The 14,481-nt window shown below is 35.9% G+C and overlaps 1 protein-coding gene across 2 annotated transcripts in view; it reads right to left on the reverse strand.

Annotated features, from left to right (window-relative positions):
• The window catches only part of KCNIP4 (potassium voltage-gated channel interacting protein 4), a 429,697-nt gene that overhangs the window by 372,797 nt on the left and 42,419 nt on the right, over positions 1 to 14,481 (reverse strand). The window contains exons 1-2 of one of the 2 annotated variants that reach the window (XM_056361784.1): positions 12,935 to 13,073; positions 12,004 to 12,152 (exon numbers count right to left, since the gene is read on the reverse strand). The exons of the other annotated variant lie outside the window; for it this stretch is intronic. Of the exons in view, the coding sequence (XP_056217759.1) occupies positions 12,004 to 12,151 (148 nt within the window). The 5' untranslated portion in view covers position 12,152; positions 12,935 to 13,073. Of the gene's footprint in view, positions 1 to 12,003; positions 12,153 to 12,934; positions 13,074 to 14,481 lie in introns of those variants that run through there. 2 annotated transcript variants of the gene reach the window in all.

Consider the following 14,481-nt stretch of genomic DNA (forward strand, 5'->3'; position numbering starts at 1 on the left):
ACTGTAGGTAGTTCTTATGTCTTGTGCAATGTACACAAAGTAGAGAAGTGACAAAATAAAAGTTCTGAATGCGATACAAATAGAAATCTTTTGAACTCAACACTACATTACAGGATATCATATGTAAGAAAATAAATTAAGTCCAGTAATACCCACACTATGTGGTAAGGCCCCTTTACTACTGTCAAGAAATATCCAGCCACACTATCAGTCTTCAGAGAAAATAATTAGAATGATTTCCTGATCATGTATCATCAAGATTGTTCATTACCAATACTACTACCATACTTTTTGCTGCATCTACACCAATATCAAAGATCATGAGAATAAAACCTTTGGGAGGGATTCAGTTGTTTCCATAAATTTCTCTATCAATCACCTTTAAAAATGTCAGGTAGACCATTCAAATAATATCAAATTTGCCTTACAATTCTTTTTTTAAACTGCAATGTTTAATGTGTTGTTGTCTACTATGGCATATGTGTATGTTGTCTACTATGAGATTTTCCAGACCAAAGTAAGGTAATACTAATGTCACTGACTGCAAAGTATTGATCTTAGTATTTACCCGGATTTGTGGAATACAAATGTATCAATTGGGCATCAATTAAAATTACACTGATTAGACAGTTTATAATGGGAAAGAAAAATCACATGTTCATATACTCAACTCTCTTTGTGCCAACACATTATCTTTATCCCATTAAAAGCCTTATGCCATCTGTACCATCTGTGATACCAGCTGGTACATTGGTCCAAAAATATCTCTTCAATTATAGTATACTGATTATTTTTTACTATAGAATCAATTGTAGCTTAACTGAATTATAAAAATACATTGAGGTTGTGTTTTTTTCTAACTTCTGTGATTTGATTTTGATAATGAAATTTCAAAAAAGTCCTGTTCTTTTCCTAAGATTTGGAGATTGCTTAATTTGCTCCACATAAAATTAAGTAAATAAAGAGTTAACGTGGTTATTGGTTAAATAAGTTAGGTACTAGGACCTTGTTCAAAATGATACATTAACCATTTCTAGCAAAAATCAAATAAGGGGTTTTCTTCCCCCAAAATTCTTCTTCTAAACAAATATGGCATATGTTAAAATGTAACTTTACAAAGCCAACAGATGGCTGATATTTTGCTTTCCTACATAAAGATCTATCTTATTCAGTATAGAGTTATTTTCATAAAGCAAATGGAATGAAAATCCTACTATGATTCTCTTACAGCAAGATTTTCTTCTATTTCAGCAAGGCAAAAATTAACATTACACAATTAAAGGAAAGGTGTTCATCATTCTGCATCCCTCACACCTTTCACACTTCGCACCTTAGGGTCTGATCCTTTAATCAATCACGCACCTTAGGGTCTGATCCTTTAATTAATCACATTATCGCTAATTTTAAGCAGACCCACAAACCAAGATTTGAATTTTAAGCTATATATTTCTCACACTCGGAAACTTTGCTATATATATCAATTACAAAGGAACTCTATGTGAAAAGAACTGTACTGTGATCATAAATACTAACAGCATTAGTTCAGCCCCTTTCTACATTTGCATTATGGTGCTACCTTTTAATGAAAAGATCATGTGCTATAGTTTGAACAGGAGTTTCTTTCGGTAAGTTAATTTAATTCATGGATACCAAATGCAAAACTTCACTCTCTCCATATTTTGTGCTACCATAATTTACTTATCAAACATCATTGAACATCTGAGCTGAAATTTTAGTTTCTATGATGTTCATCATTACAGTGTCTGAGTGCTTCACAAACATTACTACATGTATATTCACAACATCCCTATGAGATGAGAGGGTATTCTTTATGCAGGTCAGAGACACAGTGAAATTAAGATCAAAGGTAATGACTAATTTGGGCAACTGGTATGAAACTCATGGAAGTTCATTTTCACAGTGCTTAATACACACTCTTTCATATATGTTCAAAGCCAAGTTAGTAATGCTGCAAGTGCTCAACATCCTGCAAACCAAACCCCAAGGATTCACTCAGAAAACAAGAAACACACAGTGTCAATCCCTAAAGTTTTTCTTAACTGACTCCTCTAACATCACGTAGGAATGCTGTGACAAAGAAATCCAGCTCTACAATATAAATTAACCATACGGACATCTTTTCTCTTCTGTATCCTGTTTTGTTCAGTCAACAACTCAGGAATTAATCTGTTACCTTCCTTAAAAGCATTTCTATAAATCTTTACATCACCTGGGAGTTTCCACTTTTTTTTATTAAAAAGTAGAGGTTTTTGGTTTCAGCAAAATCAACAGCTAAGAAACCGATAGCTGCAGTAGATTATTGTGCCCCCATATAATTCAAAACTAAAAGGAGATGGAAGATTTTCTGGGTTTACAGACATTTTCTTACAGCAGAGAATATTGAGATTCAGAAACACAAGGATCAGTTTTAAGTTTTTATAGGGACATACTGTTTTGCTTCGTCCAAGTTTGAAGTTTCTCATGGTCATTTTTCATCTCAGTTGCATCAGAAGCGGCATGAACTAAAGGACTTAGTTAAAGCAGTCAAATTATCACAGCTTGGGAAGGTAGCTCTTGTCAACTGAAGGGTCTTAAGTTAAAACATTTTACCTCTCAACCAGCCCGTGCAAAGACAAACATAGAGAGATTTGTAACAGCTCAGCTGATAGACGCTACACTCAAAAGCTGTAGCACTTTAATGGCTTTAAATATATATATGCATGACGTGTAAGAAGTCATATGAATCGATGCTAGTCATATTCAAAGGAACTTGGTAATCTGAATTGACAGAAGTTTAAATACTACATATTCTTGCTGTTAGTCCCTCTTGCTGTTACATTCAAGACAACCTTAACCTACGCATACGCTTAGCCCTGAAGCACGTAATGAACCAGCTTCATATTCCTGTTGCCCTAGACCTTGAGTTCTTCTATTGTCAGAAACAGGTTTTCTCTACTGTTGGGAATGATGACCCCCAACTCATCCAAGTAGCTTGCTTTTGCACTCACAGGGCCAAAGATAGCACAAATTGAACGATGTATTAGAGAAGGAATTTTGGTATTATAGGTACTAAACCTTAAATTTGTTGGCCCATTATAATTCTCCTTTTCCCAGCCTGTCAAACAAATCAGGTTGGCCTGAAGGGTGGAGGGTTACGGAGAACAGTACCAAAAGTGCTTAGGTAGCTCAATATTTCCAGCACCATGTTCTTTGACATATGTGAATTCAAGTATGCCTTCTGCTTTGCTACACAGTACAGGTTTGTTGGCTTTTGGTTGAGGTGATCTGCAAAATTCAGCTGCAGCGTTGCCACGTATGACTAATACAGTCATTGCGCCCACTAAACATTTAGATTGCTTGGTGATGAACTCCAGCTCCTTACAGACTTCTTCTGAGCTCTTGCACGCAGAAAGACGAGTAAGAAAATTAAGCAACTGAGAACACATCTCTTTGCCAAGAAGATAACGCTACTCAAAGGAACAGCTGGGAGGTTCCAGCAGGATGGCGTTACTGCAGGAATGAAGAGCACCAGGCCCTCCCACTTACCCTTTTTGGGCTGAAAGGAGGGCAAATCTATCCTGTCATAACTGTTGCCTGCCAGAAGAACTGTCACAATAACACTGCAGACTCCAACAGAAACAAGCATTCAAGAAAGCTGACAGCAACAATAAATTAAATGGGGAAAAGCAGCAAAGCAAGCAATATGTAATTTTATTGTTTTAGTCATTCTGGTTTATTTGGTCCTTACTGTTTCTCTCTACCTTCTCCCCTAACTTTCTACTTCTAAGATATGTTGGTTTTCCTTTAATTTGATCTTTTGTGAAAGGTTATCCAGACATAATGCTTCACCATGTCAAAAAAAAACCCCAAAAACCAAAAAACACCACCAAAAAAAAACCAAAGGGAAAAGAGCTGGCTTTGCATACTTTGAAGAAGCTGATGATTCTGACAGCTTGCTTGATGTGCAGTAGAAGTGCTCCTTCTAGTCGCACGTTTTTTTCCAGGGACAGATACTCACAAACAAAGTTGTGTTATACTACACTATTATTCAGTACACTTTGGTAAACAAAATGCAGATATTGTTAACCACAACAACAAATTCAGTTCTTTAAGGGCCATACCATTTATAAAAAGACATTCAGAGCTACCATTTAATCTGGAATACTCTCAATATATTTAGCCATTTAAATTGCTGGAATAATGCCCAGATGGAAAGTGGCAAGATATTTAAAGATTGATTCCATTTTCTAAGTATGCCATGAATATAAAAGTTCTTCCACTTAATCTAATACACTTTTTCAGCCTATTAGTTTTTGATTGATAGAATGTTTTAAAATAAAAAAGTAGCAGTTGGCAGACACAGTAGAAATCAAAGACACTGGGAGTACAGAGACTAAATAGAAGTATATAATGATTTCATAAAGGATATATTTTAATTTCCTAAAAGTGGTGATACTCTACATTTATTATATTCCAAACTTTTGATTGTTAGAACTTGATTTTTAAGTAATAGATTTTCAATAAATTACCAATCTTTTTTTTTTTTTTTCCAGTGGGACACTGACCTCTGTATAACAATGAAGGAAAATCTGGGGAAACAAAGTTAGGCATCAGATTTTCAAATGGAAAGGTCAGAACGTCATAGTTTGCTTTTATGTTCAGGGTGTATAGTTTCTATGTTGTATTGAAATGGATCATTTTTAATTATCTGCATGATATTGAAGCATTAACCCAAATAACACTAGAGGAACAAGGAGAATTAGAGAAAGAGTCCTATTTCTTGTATAACTAGCTGATTAAAGAGCAGTTAATCAGCTATTCCTTTTATTCTTCAGCCAAATTCAAGAAGATGCTAGGATTGGTTTTGCTAACAGTTTAAACTGATTGAAGAATAGGGTGAGCATTGATAAGCAGGATCAATGATTTCAATGGAAAAATAATATTTCATTATGCAGAGTCCAGAGTGGCATCCCTGGAAAGGTTCATCAGCTCGATGGTTCCTCATGCTTTTTATATTAAAAGAAAACACACATTCACTATGATTAATCAAGAACTAAATGGTTAATAAAAAGGGACTCTTCAAAGCTGTTAATTAGAGCTAGTTTAAAACTATGTACTGTCTCTTTGGAAGGTTATGCAAATTGCTTGGTCCTAACACTGGTCAGTAGGAAAAGAAAGAGAAGAGAATCAAAATGCAAAGAAAAAGCTTTGGAGTTCAATATGTTCTTCTGCAAATTTAGAGCTTTTAGTCAGCAATCTGCCATGAGTTAACGCTTCATCTTCCAATATCATGTCCCTCCTAGTAACTACAATGCCAGGATTACAAAGGTGGCAGTTGCAGGAGATCATAAAAATCCATTCTGACATGAAGGAAACAAACTTCCAAGAGAAAAAGAGAAACATACATTGTTGTGTAATGTTCATATAGCCAGGGAAGCATAAAGCAGTACCTCCATAAAGTGTTACACTCACATTTTTCTCAGCCATGTTTCTCAGGGGTGAACTCTGGAGGATATTTAATCCTTCGAATGTCAAACCCTGAGGAAATCTAATTCCCATGAAATATCCTTTTCCTTACAAGCACGTTCACTCTAAGGAGAACTGACTCCATAATCTGCACTTTGCCACTTGCTATCTTTGTATTAAGCATCTTTAAAAACTTAGTTATGAATAATACTTGCTTTTATAGGCACTAGTAACTGTTTCAGGGGCTCTGAAGAGGCATGTATGAATTCTCCCCAAATTGTAAATTAGTGGTTCTTGCAAGATTTGTGCAATTTTATTTTTAAATTTGGAAATATTTAAAAACCTTGTATGTACAGAGTAAAGCAGCCCAGTCTTTTGTCATGACAGTGGCCTCTAAGTATTAATTTTAAAATTTTAAGAAGTATTAAAAGCTTCAGAAGATATATGTTCATAGTTTTTTTCCTAAGAGAAATATAGGAGAGTGGTTATTAAACTTTCCTGAGCCAAAAATGGTGCTACATAATTTTATACATACTTAAAAAAGTGTGTCAGAGTGTTGCATTTTCATTAGCTATATCCATTGTTCAATTTAGCAAGTCTGTACACAAATTCACAGTAAAAGCCCTTTTGAAAACATTAATCACTCTGGAATGACTCTAAGTTGTGAGAATTAATGTTTTTCCAATTCCCCTTTTAATGACCTGAAAGACAACAAACATTCCTGCATAATACACTTTCCTGTTAATTTGTACCATTAACTATTACTGCTACCCTGAAGAGAGTATTAGAAGCCTTATTGAGATTAGATGACTCAGTGCTACAAGTTTAAAAGAAAATTATATTTGCCAGGGAGAGCCTCTAATTTTATTGCCATGATTTGTCTTTCAGAGTTAGCATTTGGCAAGAAGGGAACAAACTATAAGGTTCCCTTTTTTGCCACATCTCTTAATACAAACTCCTTTGTCCGAGATTACAATGGATGAATAGGCTTTGGTGAAAAGCAAAACAAAAAATACTAAAAATAGACTATTATCCCTTAGCTTTTTTCTTTTTCTTTCCACCATGTTTTATTAACGTTTTCTAAACAATCTCTTCATACCTAGTAAATATGCACAACTACATCTCTATTCTAATATGGAGAATTATTTAGCTAAGCATAGAGTCCTATATTGGTTTTATGGAAGAGATCTGAAATATAGCTCATTACTTGCAATACCTTTACAAATAAGTGGAATAAATCCACATTTTCATCCAGTTCAGTGACTTGCAAAGTTATGCATATACAATGTATGCAGTATTCGTTCAGAAGGTGGAGTTTTTGTAACATAAAATGGAACATTTGCACAGTGAGCCAGGCAGTATAAGGCACCACAAAACCTCTACCTTATTAGAGCTGAGTAAGAAAACAGTGCTAATTCACAGTTCATTGTAATTAAATACCTAAAGCAATACTGAACAATGTAATTTCCTCTGAAAAAAAGTTATTAAAAACCAGCAAGCGAACAAGTTTTTAATCTTGTAACTTTTCCTGATTTTAATAGCTAGCTTACTTAATATTAACATTTACATCATGAGCTTCATCATCAAATTGTAAAACATTTTCATAAATATTTCAAATAGATGAAACTGGCTAAACATTTCTCATTTTTGAAATCCCAAGTAAAATTCTGTTCTTGTACTTTTTACAAAATAAAGGTTTCTGTATTGCCTAAAACCATGAAAGGTTCCATTTTTAGATTTTAAATTCTTTGTCTTCAGAACACAACATCTCAGATATGTTAATCTCTTCAGTGGTTAATACATGCAGTAACAGGCTACCAAGCCTGTTTACTGAGCACTCAGGGAAGATTTCATAGGGTATGAATATTTACATATTGACCACCTAGAATGGAAAGGAGAAGGGGGTCTAGCAAGGGACATGGTCCTTGGTCTCTCTCTTTCTCCCACCTCTCCTTGCCTTCCTCCATCTCTCTCTCTCTCCTCTCTTTTTCTTCTCTTAGAGGCTTTCAGCCTCAAAATAGCAAAGTCATGGGAAATGCAGTTCTACAGGCACATAGGACAATTTTTTCCTAAAGCACATATGAAGCCCTCTCATGATGTAATTTTGTAATTTCAACAGAAACCCAACATTGCTCAAAGCATCTGTGAGAAAACCGTGGGAAAAGAAAATCCTAGGAAAACTACATGAAGTAGTTTGACATGACATGACATGAAGTAAGAAACAACACATCTGACAGGCCATAACAATTCAATTACTGGAGAAGTTAAAATCTGAACTGTGTATCAGCAAACCTTTGAGAGAGGACTGTTAGTGACGACCAGCTACTGGGCCAAGGGAATGAAGTGGATATCTCTTATTTATTGTTGTTTTCTGTCATTTTATCTATGCCATTTATTCCATATTCTCCTCGTAGGAAAAGGTGACTAGGACCAGACAAATTTCAGCAACTATCGTCCCATGCACAAGCAACCAAAAAGAAGATGCTTTTGCTTCAGTAATAAAATTACAAAACAACTCTTTTCCTAATTAGTTGTCATGATAGTTTCTAATGAAGGCAATTGAGGGCTTTGATACTGGATTACAAATCCTGCTGTCATCACTGCCTACCTTCCGGGTTGCCTTTGCCCCATTGCTTCATGTCTCAACGGAAAAGGGGTACAAACAGGCACACAAAAACACAGAGAGACACACAGAGAGACACTGGAAGAATTTCAGTCCAAAGGATCCCTGTTCAATATTAATAAAGCTTCTTGTTAATTTTGGACAACCGGGAAAAAAAAATCTTTTTATGGTCTGAGATGTGACTGGATTCAAAGTAACGCTCAACATATTTGCATTGGAGAAGAAAAGGCAAATGGACCACAAGGGACAAACTATTCTCCTATTCACAAGAAGTCCATATTTAAAAAAAACAGCATTGACAATCTCCAGCAGGAATATTTTGAATTATCCAAGGCCTGAGAGTATATGAAGTACCCTGGGGAAAGCAGAACATTTTAACTAGTTCTCAAATAACTTGGGTTATTTTTCCCTTAAATATTTTGTCAAATATACTATTTGACAGGGAAAAATACATGTGTTGATTGACAGCTTGGAATTATTCCTAAATTATTCATATCTCAATTCATAAATACGTGGTTTGAGGAAATGCAAACAGTTTAAAAAAGTTTATAAATAAATGGTTGATAATCTGTAATATTTTTAGCAGTATGCAATGCAGAGTCAGCAGTAAAATTCCTTCAAATTTATCCTTCTGACAGACAAGTTGTCCTCTTAGAGTCTTTCATTTGCATTTCATAAAATCTGCAGCAGAATTATATTCGTGGCATGGAACCATCACAAAAGACTCATAACTGCCCTGCATTAACAGAGTAGGTTGCCAGTTTAGTGAGGAGATAACTTCAGGGCTGCTCATTTTTGGAAGTAAAACCTTTGCACCCCTCCAGTTTTTCAACACATGCTTTAAATTCGTGCCTAGAGCTTATTGCAGTGTCAAGCTCTCACTGATGTATACCTGGCAATAGTCATAGTATGTTCCTCTAGCCTGGTACAACAGATCTGCTCTCTGAAACTACGGTGTGAGGGAATTGGTCACACTACTGAGCCTCGAGCATTGACTAAAATAGTGTCTTCAGTGTGGAATTGCTTCCCGTTGACAACTATGTTATTCCATTTACTTTTCTTTAGTACAGTAAGGCTCTTTTTTTATTTATTCTCTTGTTCTCCCTTTGCAGCAATCACTACTGCATTAAATTCATGCTGTTTAAATACTGCATAGAAAAAGGCTGAGTGTTTCCTGTATCTATGTTATAATATTCTTCTTATTCCTATGGGGGATGTTGTAGCAGGAAGAGCAAGAAGACATCACCAGTGCTAGGGCATTCTAAGATTTTTTCATAAGAGTGAAGACTATTTATTCTGAAAATAGAGTTAAATCATCTGAACATTGCAGTAAATCAAGTATTTATTTGCCTGCTCCAAATTCATAAATGGAAATTGTCTCTGAAAGTATAATTAATTCTATAAAGTAAAAACAACATGTTGACAAAGTCAGTTTCAAAATCATACAAATAAACTAAAATATGAAAATCAAATTGTATAGCAGAAATAATCTGTTTTAAAAGAAAGATTAATTATGCATTACTTTACAGTATTTCCAGGTAAAAATTATTGTAATGGCAGTGAATTACCAAACAATTCAGTATTTATAGTTCTCATTAATTTTTAAAAATACCAACAGGAACATTTCCATTGTTTTTGAAGTACTAAACTCCAAGCTTTAACTGCCTAATGACTATTTTTATACCATTTTACCAGTAAGGTAGCTTAAGACAACCAATGGGGAATATGATTTGCACAAAAAAAAATACCTAAGTGGGAAGGAGCAACCACAATACCATTTGTAAACCACCTTCATCCTGCTGACAGAAAACAGTAGGTATTGACCAAGTATCTTGGTAGCCAGGTGCTCTGGAGCTACCACAGCAGTGTCATGGCTAATAGGAGGAAGGTTAAATTACAGCAGACCTCTTGCTGACTTAACTTATTCCAGAGGATGGATGAGCATCTCCATGGCCATGCCTAGAGGGTTTTAGAAATGCCCCCCGCTCGTTTACATGCATGAAAGCTTACCTAGCTGTGGCTCAGGAACTCAGTAGGATACGCCGTATACAACTTGTGTTACAGACGTCAGTAGGCTCCAGCACTGAAGCCAAGAAAACCTACTTGGCCAGTGGATCACTTTGGACAAGAGAACAGTGCTGAAGAAAGTACCTCAGGATGTTAGTCTTCTTGATCCTGATAAATATTCAAAGGTTCTTGTAAAGGTATCCTTATGGAAATATGCTTTCTATCATTTGGTACTAGATAAAGCAAAATCAATAGCTTCATTTTGAGTTAAAACTGTGTCAAATTCTGATTTTGTCTCTGTTGGAGTAACCCAGAGTAACTTAACTGAGCCTCGTTTTGCAGTGATTCATAGATCTGCTGATTCACTTTACCAAGACAAAATAAATCTTCAATTCTTTCATTACTTATTGACTGTTTTAAGACCCTTTCCAGAGGGGCAAATAATTAGCCGGTTTAAAGGTACTGAAGAATCAGACCTATTAACTTCAGGTTAAAGCAACTTCAAGTCGCTTTGGATTCCCACACCATTTCCAGAAAGCTGATTCCTTAGCCCACTGAGATTGCTAATAAATCATCCAGTGAAAAAAAAATCTAAAATTCCCATGAACAAAAGGATGAATGTTTTGAAAGGGTTACAGGAAATTAATTTTGGCTTCATTAGCTCTGGTAACAATACAAAAAGTAAATGAAAGCGCAGGGAATTACATGTACAAACTGATACAGTAATCAGAAATCAAACACGTACGGTGATTAAAACAGCCATTTGTTGGAAATATTACCCTAAAGCTTTAAAAATGAATGGCCAAGAATAGCTAAATGATCATGCTTAGATGAAAAGTCATATCGAACACTTGTTTACTTGGATAATACAGGGCTAAGGGCAGTTTAAAACCAGAGGCAGAGGTAGGTTGCATCTAACGAGCTCACTGGTTCTAAATGCTGAAACTAAGCTACTAGAGCATATCCTTTGAAGTAAATGTGTAAATAATAAATCACTCAGGATATGGTGACTTAGGTCTTCATGACAAAACAACCTCATGCATTTTTTTCATTCTGTTTGACACAAATTTAGTATACTGAGGACCTGGAGAAGGGTGCGTGTGTGTGTGTGATGAAAAATGCTGCCAAAACACAAAAGGGTTGTCTGGGGCAGTTTTTTGTTTTGTTTTTACATAATACTGCAAAGTACAAATATAATGGTAAAAAAAGGGATCACTGCTGAATCAAATCCTTAACTACGTATATGTTCTTGAGGAAAATAACATGAAGCAGATTAACCATCACTTCAGGATGGTTGCATTTCAGTTTATTATTCATAAAAGAGTTAAACTTCCAATTGGTGAGCTATTTCACAGCCAACTTCCAATTTAAAATGAAGCATTTCTTTCAGTATTTATTAATAAATACAGTACATATCATCATGATGTATGAAAGTGACAGGATGTTACCTTTCTCCATTTCCTCAAAGGCAAAGGGATTGACCACGTAATTTTCATGTAAATATACTCTGACAGTGATCAAAGGAGGTTTTACTTATCAAAACAGATTTTTGGGTTGGGCCCCAATAAGTTGATGCATTTAATTGCTGGGATTTTACATTTATTCATTTATCTTCTGATTGAAGGTTTATTTTTTTCTGCAGACCTTTTCTGCAGATGATGTATTCTGATGTGCTACAAAATGAAGGCTCATTCAGTACCATTATTTATATCACATTATGATAAAGCACATTCAATCAAAGCTGTACCATTTTTAATCTCTTTACACAATAGATCGAAGACAGCAGAGACTTTTTGTACCTGTAACTTGACTGATGCTAAATTCAGTAATACCAGTGTATCAAAAATTCAGAATTCATGGAAAGACAACAATTTCTCCTACACTAAAAATTTCAGTAGGAAAGGTACCTTTAGAGCTCAAACTTTTCCAGGCAAAAATTCGCTTGATCAAGCAGCAATTTCTAAGCAATTTCTTGCAGCTTGCAGGCTTCTGATGATACTGTTGCAAATCTTCATTCCCTTCATGTGTTTTCTTCTCAGAGGCTAACATTTCCATCCTAAACAGAAACTTAACCTTTAGTTTTCCTGAAGCATATATACACAACTTAAATCCATAGGCTGGGGTAAGGGAGATGGGGGGAAAAGGGAAGAGACAGACTGGGGATAAAGGGAAAAGCTTTAGGATCTCATTAACCATTATTCTTAGCTCATAAATTCTTAGTATTAATTAACTTAGATCGAATTATTGTATTCATATTCTTTTGTTTTGAATTATTTATCTGGAACATTAATGTATTTGTAAAAAATACAGATGGGGAAAAATCACATTTTATCTACTATTTAAAAAAATTTATTTTACTTAAATGATATAAATTATAGGATATTTTTACATGGTAATAACTATTTACCTCTTACCTTAGTCAGTTGTTTAGGTATAGGAAATAATGTAATCCTCTATGCATGAACCTATTATCCTTCCTATCTTAGCTTGCCTTACATCACTGTCATAGAGGAGAGCTGCATTCCTCTAGCTGTTATTGAAAGACAGCTGCTTTACCCAGAAAAGATGAATAGTTGGGATTCTGTGCTGCCTTAATACCACTGTCACTCAAATGCAGAAAAGCAGCTGAACCACTTAAAGCCAGTTGTACACTTGGGGACCATTTCTCTACACTACCTTCTGAATCACACAGGCAGACCAATAAATTTCTGTATGACATTATTTTTCTTGATAGACTGCCACTTCGAAGGAGCCAGGGGCCAGCAGCAACAACCAGCGCTGACTAGGACCTAACCAAAGCCCTACTCCAGTGCCACAAACCCAAGAAAAGGCACCTACCCAGTACTCCAGGAATTTTATGCTACTCCAAGGTCACACAGGAGTCCTAAACATCATTCCCGTTTGCTTTTCAGCAGGCTCCAGCCTGAGATGCCGAGGAGATGACTGCTGCCGAGGACAGAACCAAATGGCAAGCCGCAGCAGCCCTCTGACAGCCGGCCACAGGCTGCACCAGGGGAGCTACTCTAATTACAGACAGTAACTGCGCCCAGCCAGCAGCAGGACAACAAAGTGGCCCCGATTTTACTCCCCTCCTTTTCCCTCACACTGTGCTGCCATCCTCAGTCTGAATCTAACATTAAACACAATTTAAGTTCTAAAGACAAAAGTCAGGAAAGAGTCAAAGAAAAAAAAATAATTGGTATTGGTCACAGTACAGAGCAGACTTTGAGAAACAAGGCTGACTTCTTAATTGTAAACTCACTGCTTCCTTAAGAAAGCAAGCATGATGTAACACATAGCCTTACTGTGTGTATTTGCATCAGCAGTTTCTATTGATTTTGCAAAACAATCAAGGAACAAGTTTTCATTTCCTGAAATTTATTTTTTAAAAGACACTAGAACTCCAAGGGTTTTTAATCAGTCAGCTTTCCACCTAACTGAATTAATGCCCATTACATAAAATTGCATGTTTCATGTATGTGAAATGTCCTGTGTACATTTGAACTGTGGTTTAACTCTTTTGCTTTGCACAAAATGTCACATACCAAACCGCGTACCTAACTGTAACAAATGGAGACATCTCAGGTCTATCAGCACAGGCTAGGATGGAGTTTTTTAAGCATACTAATTCCACCTCTGCAAACAGCCTATCAATCAGCAGTGAATTCTGTTCGTAATGGCAGTGAAGCATAGGTCATAATAACCAATTTTTAGGCAGCCAAAGTAAAGGGGACCACTTTCATTCAGCTTCATATCTAGGGATATATTTCAAGCCCATTGCTATTTAGAACTGAACAGGCTTGAATTTACACTGTTGGAACAGTACTTGCTGGTATCAGGTCCTTTGAGTCCCGCGGCATGACAGAGCATTCCAGCCATGGCTGTATTCCCATCACAAGCCACTACCATAGTGAGCTGAATTTCAATCTAGTAACAGAGTTTCTGAAAATTCTGAAACTTCAGCAAAGAAACTTTCTCCAGTTTAAGCATATTTCACAGCTTTCATATCCTTCAAAGATGCCATTCTCAGAATAAATATTAATTTTATATTGGTGCTTTACTGTGCTAAGAAACACATTTTCACCACAAAAAAATTCAGTCTGGATTTCCAAATGACTCCTGGAACAGAATTTTGGGTTGCAACAGCAAAGCACAAATGTTAGTTATTGCATAGCAGTAACAGCTATTTTTAAAAGACAATGCTAATGCTCACAGATATTTCTACATTCTGTCTTCAAGTGAAACTAATGTACTCTAGAATCTAGAGTTCATCCCTCTGAAAACTGGAGGTTCACTTCTGATCGGGGTCTGTGCAGAGCATCCACAGAAAGTCACCCATCTCTGGTGGAACACATCTGTATCATCCCTGGCCAGTGCAAAGAGAA

Source organism: Falco biarmicus, chromosome 1 (assembly GCF_023638135.1).
Source record: "Falco biarmicus isolate bFalBia1 chromosome 1, bFalBia1.pri, whole genome shotgun sequence".
NCBI classification, from domain to species: Eukaryota; Metazoa; Chordata; class Aves; order Falconiformes; family Falconidae; genus Falco; species Falco biarmicus.